Below are 13,186 nucleotides of genomic sequence, written 5' to 3'. Positions count from 1 at the left end.
CTGCCAGAGGATGCTGATGCTAGCTGGTTATAAGGAGTTTATTTTGTTGTAACCCCCACATCCCAAATGTGCCTTCTGTTTGCCTTCAGGGTGCTCTTCTATACCTGGTTTTACTGATAGAAATGACTTACGTCTGCGATACCTGTTTCCCTCAGTGAGGGTTTCTGGGGCAGGGGCTGAGGCCATGCAATTGCTCCTCAATGCCAGCCTGTCTTTTCCCGCCGCTGCCCCTGCTCCTGAGGCCTGCGGAGGCTTCATCTGATTAGCTCAGCAGCCTCTTTCAAGGGCTCCCTGGAGGGCTGGGATCTGTTGACAAGGGCCAGCCAGAGTAGTCTGCAGGCCTCCTGGGCTCACTCCTAACTGTGGCTGCCCCGCCTGCTTGCTTCTCTAGTCTGTACAACCAAGCCGGGCCTCCATACCTTTCATCCTAACCCGGACTTGCTGATGGATGTGGCATGCCACAAAGCCAAGGAAGGTGCTGGTGTCCTTTGAGCCGAGAACCTCCCCAGTGAGGATCTCAGCTCAGGGATCTGGAAGCCTGTTTGCCAAGGCTATGTGCCCCACGCTTAGTGCCAAGGTGGCTTAGTGCGGCTACAGGTGGCTGCTCCAGTCCTCAGAGAAGTAAAGGAGGATGAAGCTAGAGATGTAAGTCGAATTCCCACTTCCTCCTGGAAAGCGGAGTGGTGGAAATCTGGTGAGGTCCTGAGGAGCCCCCAGGGACAGCAGAAAGGTAGGAAATGTGTCCCAGATTCCCTCGGCCCCAGGTGTTGGGAGGGTTTCCCCAAATGGCTGAGAAGAGTGTGAGTGTGCGTTCACAGAATTGCCTCCAGCAGGCCAAGAGTGAAACCCGAGCGCTGTCCTACCTGCCCCGCCCCGCCCTTGCCTGTGCAGTGATTGTGGCTGTGTCACCTCGTTTGGGTCATTCCGTCCTTTCGGCACAGGGAAACCTGAGCGAGGCACGCTGCCCTTGTGTTTCCTCCAGAAACTGCTGTTGGTTTTGTTTTGTTTTATGTCCATCTGGGCGACCCCTCGACAGGAAGCAGTGCAGTGGTATCGTTGATCCCCTTTGGCTTCATTTAGAAATACGTAAGAGCATGCTGCGAGGAGGATAGGAGAATCACCGAGGGAACGGCAGGGTTCGCTGAGTGACGTGCGCCACGCTACGTCAGCGTGCTTCACTGAAAACTGAGGACTTAAGTGCCACCATTTTATAATCATTACGAAAAAATTGGCCCCGTTTTTTTTTTTTTTTGGCGACCTTAGTTTTGCATTTCAGATGCATCATCTTAAGCCAGACCCAGCAGCTGCCCACCCTTGGTAAAGATTGGTGTCTTCAAAGGGATTAGGCAGCTCTGCCAGGCTCTAGTATTCAGATTGTCCTTCTGTGACCCAGAGGGAGGTTTATCCATCTAACTTCTAAGAGGCCCTAAGCTAAAAGGATCCTTTTACAGGTTTGTCCCGAAACTCAATTTACATCCTAATAAACTGGCAGAATCAATGTCACACTGGGCTGCGGCCCTGGAGAGCGCCTTGAAAGCACGTGTTGTTTGGCTGCTAAAGCGTGGGGCTCAGGGGCTCACCTCCCACTCTCGGCTCTGTGCGACACTGTATCTGCTGATATCCTGGCTCGTGTATTTATGTTGATGTTGGCAAGGCATCTCACCTAGGCATAACTGTTTCAGTCCATTTGCCTATGTTCGTTTCTATACGAAAGTGTGTCCAGAAGCTTGCAGACAGGCTGACAGGTCTTTGAAGAAAAGTAATCGCCAAGCATGCTGCTTTCCCTCCTCCCGTTTGGGCTTTCATTTCTTGCAACTGGGGAGGTCTCTCCTTGTTCCAGCATGCGCTGCTGTAAATGCATGCTACCGGAGTGCAGCCGTACTGTCTGTAAATGCACGCTACTGGAATGTGGCCGTACTGTGTGTAAATGCATGCTACTGGAGTGAGGCCGTACCGTCTGTAAATGCATGCTACTGGAGTGAGGCCGTACCTGTTCGGTTCCTTCCAGTCCCCTGTCACCTCGGCTCTCCACAAAGGTGACTTCTTTCCTGGTGAGGGATCCTGAGCTTGTGTGTGGTACCAAGGCAGACTGGGTTGATCGTGAGCCTTGAATGTGGCTCACAAAGCCAGTTTCATTGTGTTCTGTGGTATTATTACATCACTGCACTTAAAAGAAAAAGCCATCTCTTCACCAAGCCTTGGGCTCTGTGTCTAGTGGGTTTTTTTTTCTTTTCCGATGGATCCTGTGGAATTTCCAAAGCTTTTTCCATACCCAGTGTCAGTTTAAGAGGGTTTTTTGCAGCTGGGCAGTGGTGGCACACACCTTTATTCTCAGTACTTGGGAGGCAGAAGCAGACAGATCTATAACTTCGAAACTAGCCTGGTCTACAGAGTGAGTTTCAAGACAGTAAGGGCTACACAGAGAAACCCTGTCTTGGAAAAACAAACAAAACAAAACAACAACAAAAAACCACACAAAGTTGTTTCTTACAGCCAGAACGTGGCCTTTGCAGTGTTCTTGGACTTTGTAAGGTCTACCCTGATCATTCCATGAAAGTCAGGGTGGCTCAGCCAGCATGAGAACTGGTTTCTGAAGAGCCTGTGGGAGAATAATATTTCAAAATATATGCTCACCAAAAAAGCATTCGGTGTGTGAGGGTCAAGAGAGGAAGCACAGAGGTTATGAGTATGCACTGCCCTTCTAAGGAACCAGAGATCAGTTCCTACCACCTACATGAGAGGGCTCACAGCTCAGACAGCTGCCGGGGTCTCTGACCTCCTTAGGTACCTGAACATGTTTGCACAAAACTGCACACAGACACACACGCATACACGTCGTTAAAATTAAATGAATAGGGGGCTAGAGAGATGGGTCAGCAGTTTAGAGCACTGGTTGTTCTTCCAGGATATCCACGTTTGATTCCCAGCGCCCACATGGTGGTCCGCATCCATCTCTAGCCCTGTAACATCTGTAACTCCTGTCCCAGGGGAACCCAGCACCATCTTCTGACCTTCCTGAACATGGCATGTACATGGTACACATACATTCATACAGACAAAACATCCAAACACATAAGTTAAATTTAAAACTGTAAATAAATAAGTCTTGTTAAAAATAGGGTATGAGGGCTGGAGAGATGGCTCAGCAGTTAAGAGCACTGATTGTTTTTCTAGAGATCCTGAGTTCAATTCCCAACAACCAGATGGTGGCTCATAACCATCTATAATGAGATCTGGTGCCCTCTTCTGGCCTGCAGAATGGACACATTCGGGCAGAACATTATATACAAAATAAATAAATAAATCTTTAAAACAGAGAGAGAGAGAGAGAGAGAGAGAGAGAGAGAGAGAGAGAGAGTAGTAGTTAAAATGTTTTTTAAAAATTTATTTAAAAAATAGGGTATGAAATGATGGTGACATGGAAAAGCCAGTGTGCTCCTTGACACTGAAGCCTGTCACTCACCTGCTTGGTACCTTCCTGTCTCTGCATCTTACTGCACTAGGGAGCTCTCAACCCCTTCTGCATCCCAATGCTTTTCCTCAGTCCCCATGCAGTTCACTATTCTCCTGCATCTCTGGTGTTCCAGCCACGCACGGTAAACTCCTTCCTTTTCCTGCCTTGCCTCTTCCCTTTTCCCTGCTTTGTGTTGTGTGGTGCCATGGGCCTGGAGGGACCTTTTCATTCACTAATCCCAGTGTCCCCTGCAGGACCAGCTTTTGCGGCTGTCTGATACCTGTGGCTGCCTCGCCCCAGCCCAAGCCCCTGTCCCCTAGCCTCTCCCACCTTCATGATACGCCTGTTTGCAGTGAAATATTATTTTCCTCATTCCCAATAACTTTGAGTCCCACCAGGCAGAGGCCAGGTCTCTCACTTCTCTGGCCCCAGGCTGCCACAGGACCAAGTGCTTGTATTTGTGTGTAAGAGACGATGTAACGGCCGTGATGTAGACACTTGGAAGAGATGATGGAAACATTATCTATATGAATTATGAGATCGTCCTGTTCAGGGGTCTTGGGAGCTTTGAAAGATGGAAACAAAGGCCTTCATCACTGTCACTGCAGAAGCCAGATGGGCTACGTGGGAATCATCCCGCAACCTGCGAAGTAGGCAGGAACCCATGTGGCAGATACAGAAGTGACTCGGCTCCTCGTTGGGTAGTAGTGCTAATTGTTTGTGTCCCCAAGGAGGAGAAAGCTGTGGTGCTGGGGCTCTGGGACTGAGCCCTGGATCAGCTGTCTCCTTAGCTTGTAACCTTGGACGAGTCATTTCATGTCCCCATCCCATGTGAGCCTCAGATAGAACTAGCAAAGATGAGGTAACTTCCCCCCCTCTTCCCAAGCCCTCAGAGCATGAGGCTGTTGAACATCTCTGAGCCCTGGCTAGGGTTTTAGATGGGCACAACAATGATGCTTCTTCAGAAAGCCAGGCATTCGTGTAGGAATGGCTTTGCTGAGGCAGAAAATAGAAATATATGCAGACGGCCACCAAATGGCCCCGTGGATAAAGGTGCTTGATGCATGAAGGAGAGAACTGGCTCCGTACAGTAGTTTTAGACCTCTGCACCCCCATACATATCTCACACATGCACGCACACATCATATACATACATACACACTAATAATAATAAACTTAAAATTCTTCTCTTTGTAGTGTGTGTGTGTGTGTGTGTGCGCGCGCGTGCAGTGTTTTGTTCATGTCCATGGGTGTAAGTGTGGCTCAGAGGCTCTAGTCTGTCCTAACATCCCACCTCTGAAATGCTCACCAGACCCACTTCTCCCTCAGCAGCAAGCTGGGGGGTGGGGGGGACATCTACTTGCCCAGGTGCTTGTAATTGCCGAACTGCATGTATTGTTTCACCAGCAGTAAAAATCCAGCAGGGAAATGAATGCTGCTAAAATTAGTTTGTTTGTTCTTTGACAAGATCTCCCCAGTTGGAAAAAAAAATGTGTTTATCTAACTGGCAGGGTGACTTGGCTAAGACCAAGATCAAGGGCTGGGTTCATGGTACAGGAGAGTGTGCTAGGAAGAGCTCCCCAGCTTTCTTCGCGAGGGCATCTTCTGAATGTTCAGCCTCAGCCTCCAACAGAGGCTGTGCCTTTCGGGGGAGGTGTTCTCCCCTTTCGCTAGTTGGATTTGCAGGCTGCCCACTCTGTTATACACTGGTGGGCAGACAGACGGCTGGACAGATGGATGGGTTCTGGGTACGGTGGCAGATAGACGTTCCATTTGCCTTGCTTTGTATCTTAGCTGTCGAGTTTGCTAACATGTGTGATCACAGTATATTTAATTTACACATAGACTTGGGATGAGCTAGGGGTATGGATTTGAACAAAATAATAGACCCAGCATTCAAGGAGCACGCCGTCTCCTGAGAGAAAAGCATTAAAAGGCAGTTAAGCAAATGAGTGTTTAACCGTAGATGTGATCGTATCGTTTTTACTTTAGTTTCCGTTAATATGTAATTCATGTGCCATAAAACACACCATTTCAACGTGTATAATTCAGTGGATTTTCAGATTGCTTTTTTTTTTAATCATACGGCTGGGTGAAAAGTTCAGTCTGTTCTGCCTTGTTGGCACAAGCACAAACACTTGGTTTGATTGACTTGATGAGCAGGTGGGTGTGTTTGTGTGTGTGTGTGTGTGCGCATGCGTGCATGCACACGTGTGTGCTACCACACAAACAAGGAGGCTCCTGGGAGGACTTTGCTTCTCTGCCCCTTACTTGGCTACCCTGACTCTGCCAAGCAAACTCTGCACCTCTCAATTCTGTCCTCCCCAGAAAGATAGAAAGCAGGTGCAGTCAGGGTTGGCCAGGACTTCAGGAGCCGCTCCGTACAGAATAAGCTGAGGAGCCACGAGCAGGAAACCTCCCATGATTCAGTGCAGCCAGCGAAGTCAAGCACACAGTGACTCCTGAGACTCTACGCTCCATGTATTAGACTTGAAATAGCAAAGTCTTACTTTTGCAGAAACCTAGTCGATGATCTCAAGGGGCCCGTGCACGATCAAACGGATAACTTCACTGTTCTACCTAAGTTTAGCTCTGCTACCCAGCCTCCTTTGGAAATAAAGAGGACCGCCACCTAACCAATCCCTACAGGGAGTTAAGGGGGGACCACCTAACCAGTCCCTGTGGAAGGTTAGGGAGGACCACCTAACCAGTCCCTGTGGAGGGTTAGGGAAGACCACCTAACCAGTCCCTGTGGAGGGTTAGGGAGGGCCACCTAACCAATCCCTACAGGGAGTTAAGTGGGGACCACCTAACCATTTCCTGTGGAGGGTTAGGGAGGACCACCTAACCAATCCCTACAGGGAGTTGGGGGGGGCAACCACCTAAGCAGTCCCTGTGGAGGGTTAGGGAGGATCATCTAACCAGTCCCTGTAGGCGGTTAAGGGGAGGACCATCTAACCAGTCCCTGTGGAGGGTTAGGGAGGACCACCTAACCAATCCCTTCAGGGGGTTAAGGGGAGGACCACCTAACCAGTCCCTATGGGGGGTTAAGGGGAGGACTACCTAACCAATCCCTGTGGAGGTTTAAAGGGTGGACCTCCTAACCAGTCCCTGTGGGGGGTTAAGGGGAGGACCACCTAATCAGTCCCTGTGGGGGGTTAGGGAGACCCATGTAGAATGAGGCACAGATGCTCTGTACTTGAACCTCTGACTAGTGACTCTGCTCACCAGAACTCTGGTTTGTGGACTCTAAGGCACCTCTTCAGAAAATTCTGGAGGTTTTCCCCTACACACACACACACACACACACACACACCCCTGACAACACTGAGTTCAACAGAAGAGAGCTTGAACATTTCCATGAAAGTAAATGAGCATGCGTGTCTCTCCCAGAGTCTGGTGGGAAACCCCTGAGGACACCAGTGTTGAAGGTGAAACCACACTCTGTAAGACCTCTGCCACTGCTGTGCCTGACTCTCTGGGAGCCTGTCTCCATCTTCCATCTTCTCCTGCCTTCTTCAAAAGCTCGCCTGCTTTCTCCATTCCATCGTCCGTTCGCCCACAGCGTGCTGGGGACTCAGTTCTGTTTACATGACGTCGGTAAAAAGCACCTGCTTGTACGATTGCTGACATTCAGAAGCATGTCATGAGTGCGTCTGACAGCTGATTTTATTCACCAGCCCCTTCTGCTTCACAGAGCCCCAGGAGTTTGGATTCGTTAAGCTTGGCCTGCTTCCCCGCCCCCCGCCCCCCAAATCCTACACTGAATCGGCAGCTGAGTTTTCCTTGGACTGTAGTGACAGAGCCTGAGGAATCTTTCCTCTCTGCTTCGAGCGCGAGGGATCCACGCAGGGCTTCTAGACACAATGGCAAGACTACGTACAGCTGCTTTTGACCTTACACTTGTGCCATCCTCTTCTTTCAAAGGTATATGACCGATGGCGGGCTTGGCCTCTACACTCGTCGCCTGAACCGGCTTCCTGATGGGATGGCTGTGGTGCGCGAGACCCTACAACGAAATACCTCCCTGGGCCTCGGAGATGCTGACAGGTAGGCAAACTGCTCCCGGATTTAGCTGTAAGCAGAAGTCACTTGAGGGTGGCCCGCAGCATGCTGGTCATGATCTTGAGAGAGTGGGTGGGTGTGCTCTTCAGCCCAAGGGAAAGCCGGGTGGCCCTGAGGTTGCACTTGCACCAAGAGCTGGTACAAAGATTAGCAGAGAGCTGCCGTGGTCCCTGGGCCTTGCTTGTATATGGTGTAAGGTGTGTGTATTTGGTGGTGGTGCTGGGAGTGGAACCGGGGGCCTTATGGAGTCTGTGAGGCGTTCTACCACTGAGTTATGTCCTCGACGCTAGCTGCTGCTTCCGAAAGCAAGAGCAGAGTTCAGGCTTGGGTGGTTTTCTTGCTGTTGTGGCTGTTCCTCAGCACCTCTCAGCCAGCAGGCCCCAGGGACCTGCTCACTTCCGCTCCCATTAGTCAGCCTTCTAGGCATGGTACCTTGAGACTTCCAGAAGGTCTCTGTGTAGAAGGGAGGTCAGGCCATACCATGAGGAGGTTTGGGCAGAACTGCCATCTGGAGTTAGGTGGTGAAGTATGGATGCAACGGACACAGTGGAGAACTGGCATTAATAGGGGTCGGTCAGAGACAAAATGAACCTGTGTCCACCCTACCATAAAGACTGAGTGTTTGGCACCAGGGTTTCTAGCCCTGACTCTGACTTAAACCAACTCCCTGGCCTTGAGCAAGCCAGGAAATGAGCGGTCTGGACTGTATGATTTGCCAGCTCTGATGTGCTATCTTTCTGGCTCTCAGTGTACCGCTTGGGTACTTGTTAGCTGAGTGTTCAAGGGTGTTCCCGCTCACTTGACTTCCTTCCACGTCTGGGCTGGAGATGGAGTGGGGAACTTAGTCATGAGCGAGCGATTTGAAGTTCCTGTGTGATTTCAGCGTGCCGCTCTTGGGTTCTGGGAAGCCATGCTGTGAGGCAGGGCCACTATCCTGCTGTTCTCCAAGCAGGCGAGGGACTAGAAAGATGACCCAGGGGTTAGCGTACTTGCTGTTCTTCCGGAGGAGTTTGATGCTGAGAACCCTCGTTGGGCAGCTCTCAAACCCCCTTAACTCCAGAGGGTCTGATGCCCTCTTCTGGTCTCTGTGGGTACCTGCACACCACACACATTCCACACACTGATAGATACACACACCCACACATACACACACATATTTTTCTTTTAAAAAATTCTAGGTGAGCTATGCAGCTCTATGGCTTACAACAGAGGAACAGGGCTACGTTGTAGAGAGACTAATACTGAAATATTGCCCCACAATGCAAGAGGAATCCTCGCAGTCTCCGGATCAGTGCTTCTCACTCTTCCTAATACTGCAGTCATTTGATACAGTTGCTCATGCTGCAATCCTTTAATATAGTTCCTCATGTGGTGGTGACCCCAACCATAAAATGATTTCATTGCTACTTCATAACTTCTAATTTTGCTACTGTTATGGATCATGACGTAGATATCTATGTTATCCAATGATCTTAGGCAGCCCCTGTGAAAGGGTCTTTTGACCCCCAAAAGGGGTCAGAACCCCCGAGTTGAGAGCCGCTGCTCTGGGGCAAGGCTAGAAAACCTGAGTAGGGGGTAGTGCTGAGTTAATTGTCAAGACCTCAGGATCTGGCCCAGTGTCTATAACTCAGCATATCTTCCTTTGAGTCCCCCGGTGTCCAGTGTGGTCATTTATACCAAGGATAACCAAAGTTTTTTACTAGAGCTCTGTCTGGAGTTAGCTTTTGTTTCTGCTATTCTATAAAATTACTGGTTTGAAAAAAAATTTATACAAACGCTGAGGATACTTAGTTGGTTGAGTGCTTACCCAGCATGCACGAGCCCTGGGTTTGCTCCTCATTAGTGCATTCAAACAAACAAACAGAAAACTAGCTGGGTGGTGGCACACACCTTTAATCCCAGTGCTTGACAGGTAGAGGCAAGCAGATCTCTGTGAGTTCAAGGCCAGCACAAAAGACACAGGGGGAGGGAAAGGAGGTGAAGGGAGGGCAGGACAAGGATTAGTTATAGAAACTTCTGAGAGCTGCTCTTTTTATTTTTAATTTTTATGCTTATGGGTGTTTGCCTGTGTGCATGTGTGTACACCGTATGTATGCAGTACCTCCAGAGGCCACAAGATGGCGTCAGAGCCCCTGGAACTGGAATATAGGGGTTGTGAGCTGCCATGAGGGTGATGGCAATCAAACTGTGGTACTCTACAAGGGCAGTCTCTCAAGCCCTGAGAACTTCACTTTCTAAAGTGCAGACCCTGCAACTGAAATCTTTATAGTAAACTGCACCAGGAGAAAATCACCATCTGCAGAACTCCCCCTGGTGGGGTCATGCTGTGTCCAATTTCTCTGCTTCTCCTCATGCAGTTGTGGTTGGATAGTAGGCGTGTTTGCAGGACTCACGAGGTCAGCCTCCCCCGCAGTAGAAGCCTCCGGGATGGCCATTTATCTAATGCTTCACTGGTGGACTAAGAAATCATCGTGCATGACAGCTGAGCCTCTCTTGCTTCTTTTTGGAGATTCCAGGGTAGGATTGGAAAGACGGAAGCCATTTGTTCCGTCGCCTCATTTCAGCACCAAATGAACAGTCTCCCCATGCCCGGTATGATCATTTAAGGACTAAGCGGATTGCAAGCCAAGTTAACTCGAGGGGCGTGCGTTCTAGGTTACCAGCAGGGGTATATTTGTATCCTTGTGGAATGGACTAACTTTCTGTAAGCCCCACAGCTGTTGTGAATAGACCGTGGGGATGCTGCTCTGCTGGCTAAGGGGACATAGCTGGGGTTTTATTTCTTTCTGTGTGAGTATGCATGTTTGTGTGGGTGCACATGTGTGTGTCGGTACATGTGTGTGTGTGTGGGTGGAGAGGCTCAAGAACATCAGGTATTGGTCCTCGGGCCGGAAGAGGGGGTCAGGTATCTGTCCTCTCTACCTGTGCCTTTGAGGCAGGGTCTCTCCCTAAACCTGGGCCTCTGGTTTTCTGAGCTAGGCAGGAAGCTGGCAAGCCCTGGAGCTCCTCCTACCTTTGCTTCCCTGGGTGTTTACAGAGACAGCGTTTGATACACGAGTGTTTGCATCCAAACTCCAATCCTCATGACCTCACAGCCATGAGGTGTCTACCCAGTCCCTTTATGTATCTGAGACTGGATGTCTCACAGACAAGTGGGCTAGGCTGGTGAGCTAACAAGCCCCAGAATCCTCCTGGCTCTACCTCCCTGCATATGCTACATGACTATCAACGATCAAACTCAGGTCCCGATATTTGCAAGGCAAGCTCTTTCCTGACTGAGCTAGCTTTCCAGTCCTTCATTGACTTACAATACTCTCCAGATATCTCTTCCACTGGCCCCATGCTAAGGGAATGTTTCACAAAGTAGGGGTCTAACTGTAGTATGGGAAATAGTTGTAAATGATAGCGAGCTGTTTCTTTTTAATATTTATATTTTAATTTTACTGCTTGCTGGAACTTACTGCCAGCATATCAAGCCCATGATTTTACAAACATTGTGGATGGTAAGAACTGCGTAGGCGTGAGACACTGACTGAAATATCAAGGGAGCCCACCACAGATGGTGAATATGCAAACTGGGGGACTCTTCTTTTTCATTTACAACACGAAAAGCAACGGTCTAAGAAGTAAGATCATTTCCAGGAAGCTTTAGGTAAAAAGAGAAATCCAAGTCCTTGCTTATGGTTGCATACATAAAGAGTAGACCACAAGAGACCTACTGAGGAAATGGGAAACGATGGGGAATTAGCCCCGGTTCGTTCTCAGCCAAGGAAAAGTGGCCCGTAGAGGGCAGCACACCCTGAGCTTAGGAAAGTCTTCAGCTCAGGACCACAGCTGGCCCTGGGACCGGAACAGGATGCTGAGACCCCCAGACTGGCTATTTGCAGCATGGCCTGATGTATCATTGGGGTCATTAAAGTCACTAGCAGGAATGTGTGTCTTCAGAGGCCTGGCAGACAGAAGCTTGTCAGTGTGAGTCTTTATGTCATCCGTCAGTTCTGAGAAATAATGAAGATGATAAACTCAAAATGCCAAGTTCCCTTGATCTCCTGTCACTCTTCAGGGCTGTCACCCTGGATCCCAGTCCCTTCCCAGTAGTGATCGGTGACTACATCCAGCCAGCCGTGGAGGGAGGATCAGCTGGAACTGATGGAGGTGGCTCGTTACACATGATAGGCCCCAGATAACAGAACGCAGGGCACTTGGCGAGGAGGGAGAAGTATGAGATACAGGGCCGAGAGGCTGGCTGTCCCTCAGATGGTCTCTGCAGGGAGCACTGTGTCCCCCCCGAACATGGCGGTAATGCTCGGATTCTAGCAAGTCAGGTGCTTTCTGAACAGAAAGCTCAGCAGAAAGTTGCCGCTTGTGCGTCTCTTTCTTGGACGCTGCAAAGGTCCTGTGTCCAGGGATCTTGACAATCCTTGTGGATTAGTAGGCAAGGGACTTGGAGGAACACTTAGACGCTCCTTCCTGCTGGCCATTCCGGGTCACCCTGTGTCAAGAGAACAGGACTCAATGTGTACTTTAGCCCCTGACCCTGGCCTTCAAAGCCAGCCCGGCTCCCACTTGAATCGAGAGGCTGTTGTAACAGCAAGACTCAGGATGAGAGGCAAAGCCAAGCCCAGCTCTCTTCCCGAGAGCACCAGAAACCCACACCCTGCCAGGATGTGTGACTTACAGAGAACAAAGCAACCATTCTGCACCCAGCAGCCCCCGGATCGGGCCTTGGCCTCCTTGCAGGTTCAGAGTAGGGACACTGAGAACTCTGGCTGTCATTTTGTGGCCTGGGTTAGAGGAAGAATTGATGACATCAAAGTCTGACGGCCCATCTTTTTAGTAATGTCGGAAGTCCAGGGCTACCAGAGTGTACCAAGACTCTGAAGTCCTCCAAAAACCTTACCTTTCTCCGTCGTTGCTAACAGTGGTATGGTTCCCGCACTAGTCATTATAGTTTTTATTTTAGTTGTCTGAGACAGGATTGCTATGTCGCTCTGACTGGCTGACCTAAGGGCACAGTTGAAGGCGCTGCTCACCACATGACTGGCGGGGAAGCAGAGAAGCAGGAAGAAGGCGGAGACAGGCTATGCCTTCAAGTGCAGGCCTCCAGTGGCTGGCCCACTTCTTCTAGTCAGACCCTATCCCCTAACAGCCCCTTCCGTGTGACCACATCAGATGAGTCCATCCATGAAGAAGCTAGTGTGCATGTGTTGCGGTTACCTCTTCACAGCAGGGCCAGCAGCGAGCCGCCACACAGGAGTCCTCGGGACACCATAACAGGAGGCTCTCTACCTGCAGGTGGAAAGCCTCTCCCTCTCTCCTTCTCTCCTTCTCTCCCTTTCTTCCCCTCTCTCCTCCCTCTCCATCCTGTACCCACCCCCATCCTCTCATTCTTCTTCTCCTTCCGAAGGCCAAGGGCCCCTGTCACCCCCAGTGATGCCGTTTTTCTTTGTGTCCTGCACACAGGCCTACCCCCCGACCCAGAAGCTGGTCTGTCCTCTTCCTTGGGCTTCCTCCCCATCCATTCCATGCCCCAGCCCTTTCCGTTCCCTCCTGGGGGAAAGTGAAAGTCACAGTTTCAAAGCCCATAAAAGGGGCCTTGGAGGCAGATCTCTATTTCCGTTGTAACAGGGTGATAATTACCACACTGGCCTTCCTGGAGGGCCCCAG

At 50.1% G+C, this 13,186-nt stretch overlaps 1 protein-coding gene across 14 annotated transcripts in view; it reads left to right on the top strand.

Moving 5' to 3' along the window:
- Positions 1-13,186, top strand: part of Nav2 (neuron navigator 2) — a 615,193-nt gene that overhangs the window by 496,104 nt on the left and 105,903 nt on the right. For all 14 annotated transcript variants that reach the window (XR_012908349.1, XM_075953182.1, XM_075953180.1 and 11 more), the window contains one exon: positions 7,382-7,504. Coding sequence is in view for 13 of the 14 variants with exons in the window: in XM_075953182.1 (XP_075809297.1) it covers positions 7,382-7,504 (123 nt within the window). In the remaining variant the exon portion in view is untranslated. The remainder of the gene's footprint in view (positions 1-7,381; positions 7,505-13,186) is intronic.

Source organism: Microtus pennsylvanicus, chromosome 18 (genome assembly GCF_037038515.1).
Source record: "Microtus pennsylvanicus isolate mMicPen1 chromosome 18, mMicPen1.hap1, whole genome shotgun sequence".
Classification (NCBI taxonomy): Eukaryota; Metazoa; Chordata; class Mammalia; order Rodentia; family Cricetidae; genus Microtus; species Microtus pennsylvanicus.
Note: the sequence above shows the minus strand (reverse complement) of the source record. Positions and strands in the feature narration are given on the sequence as shown.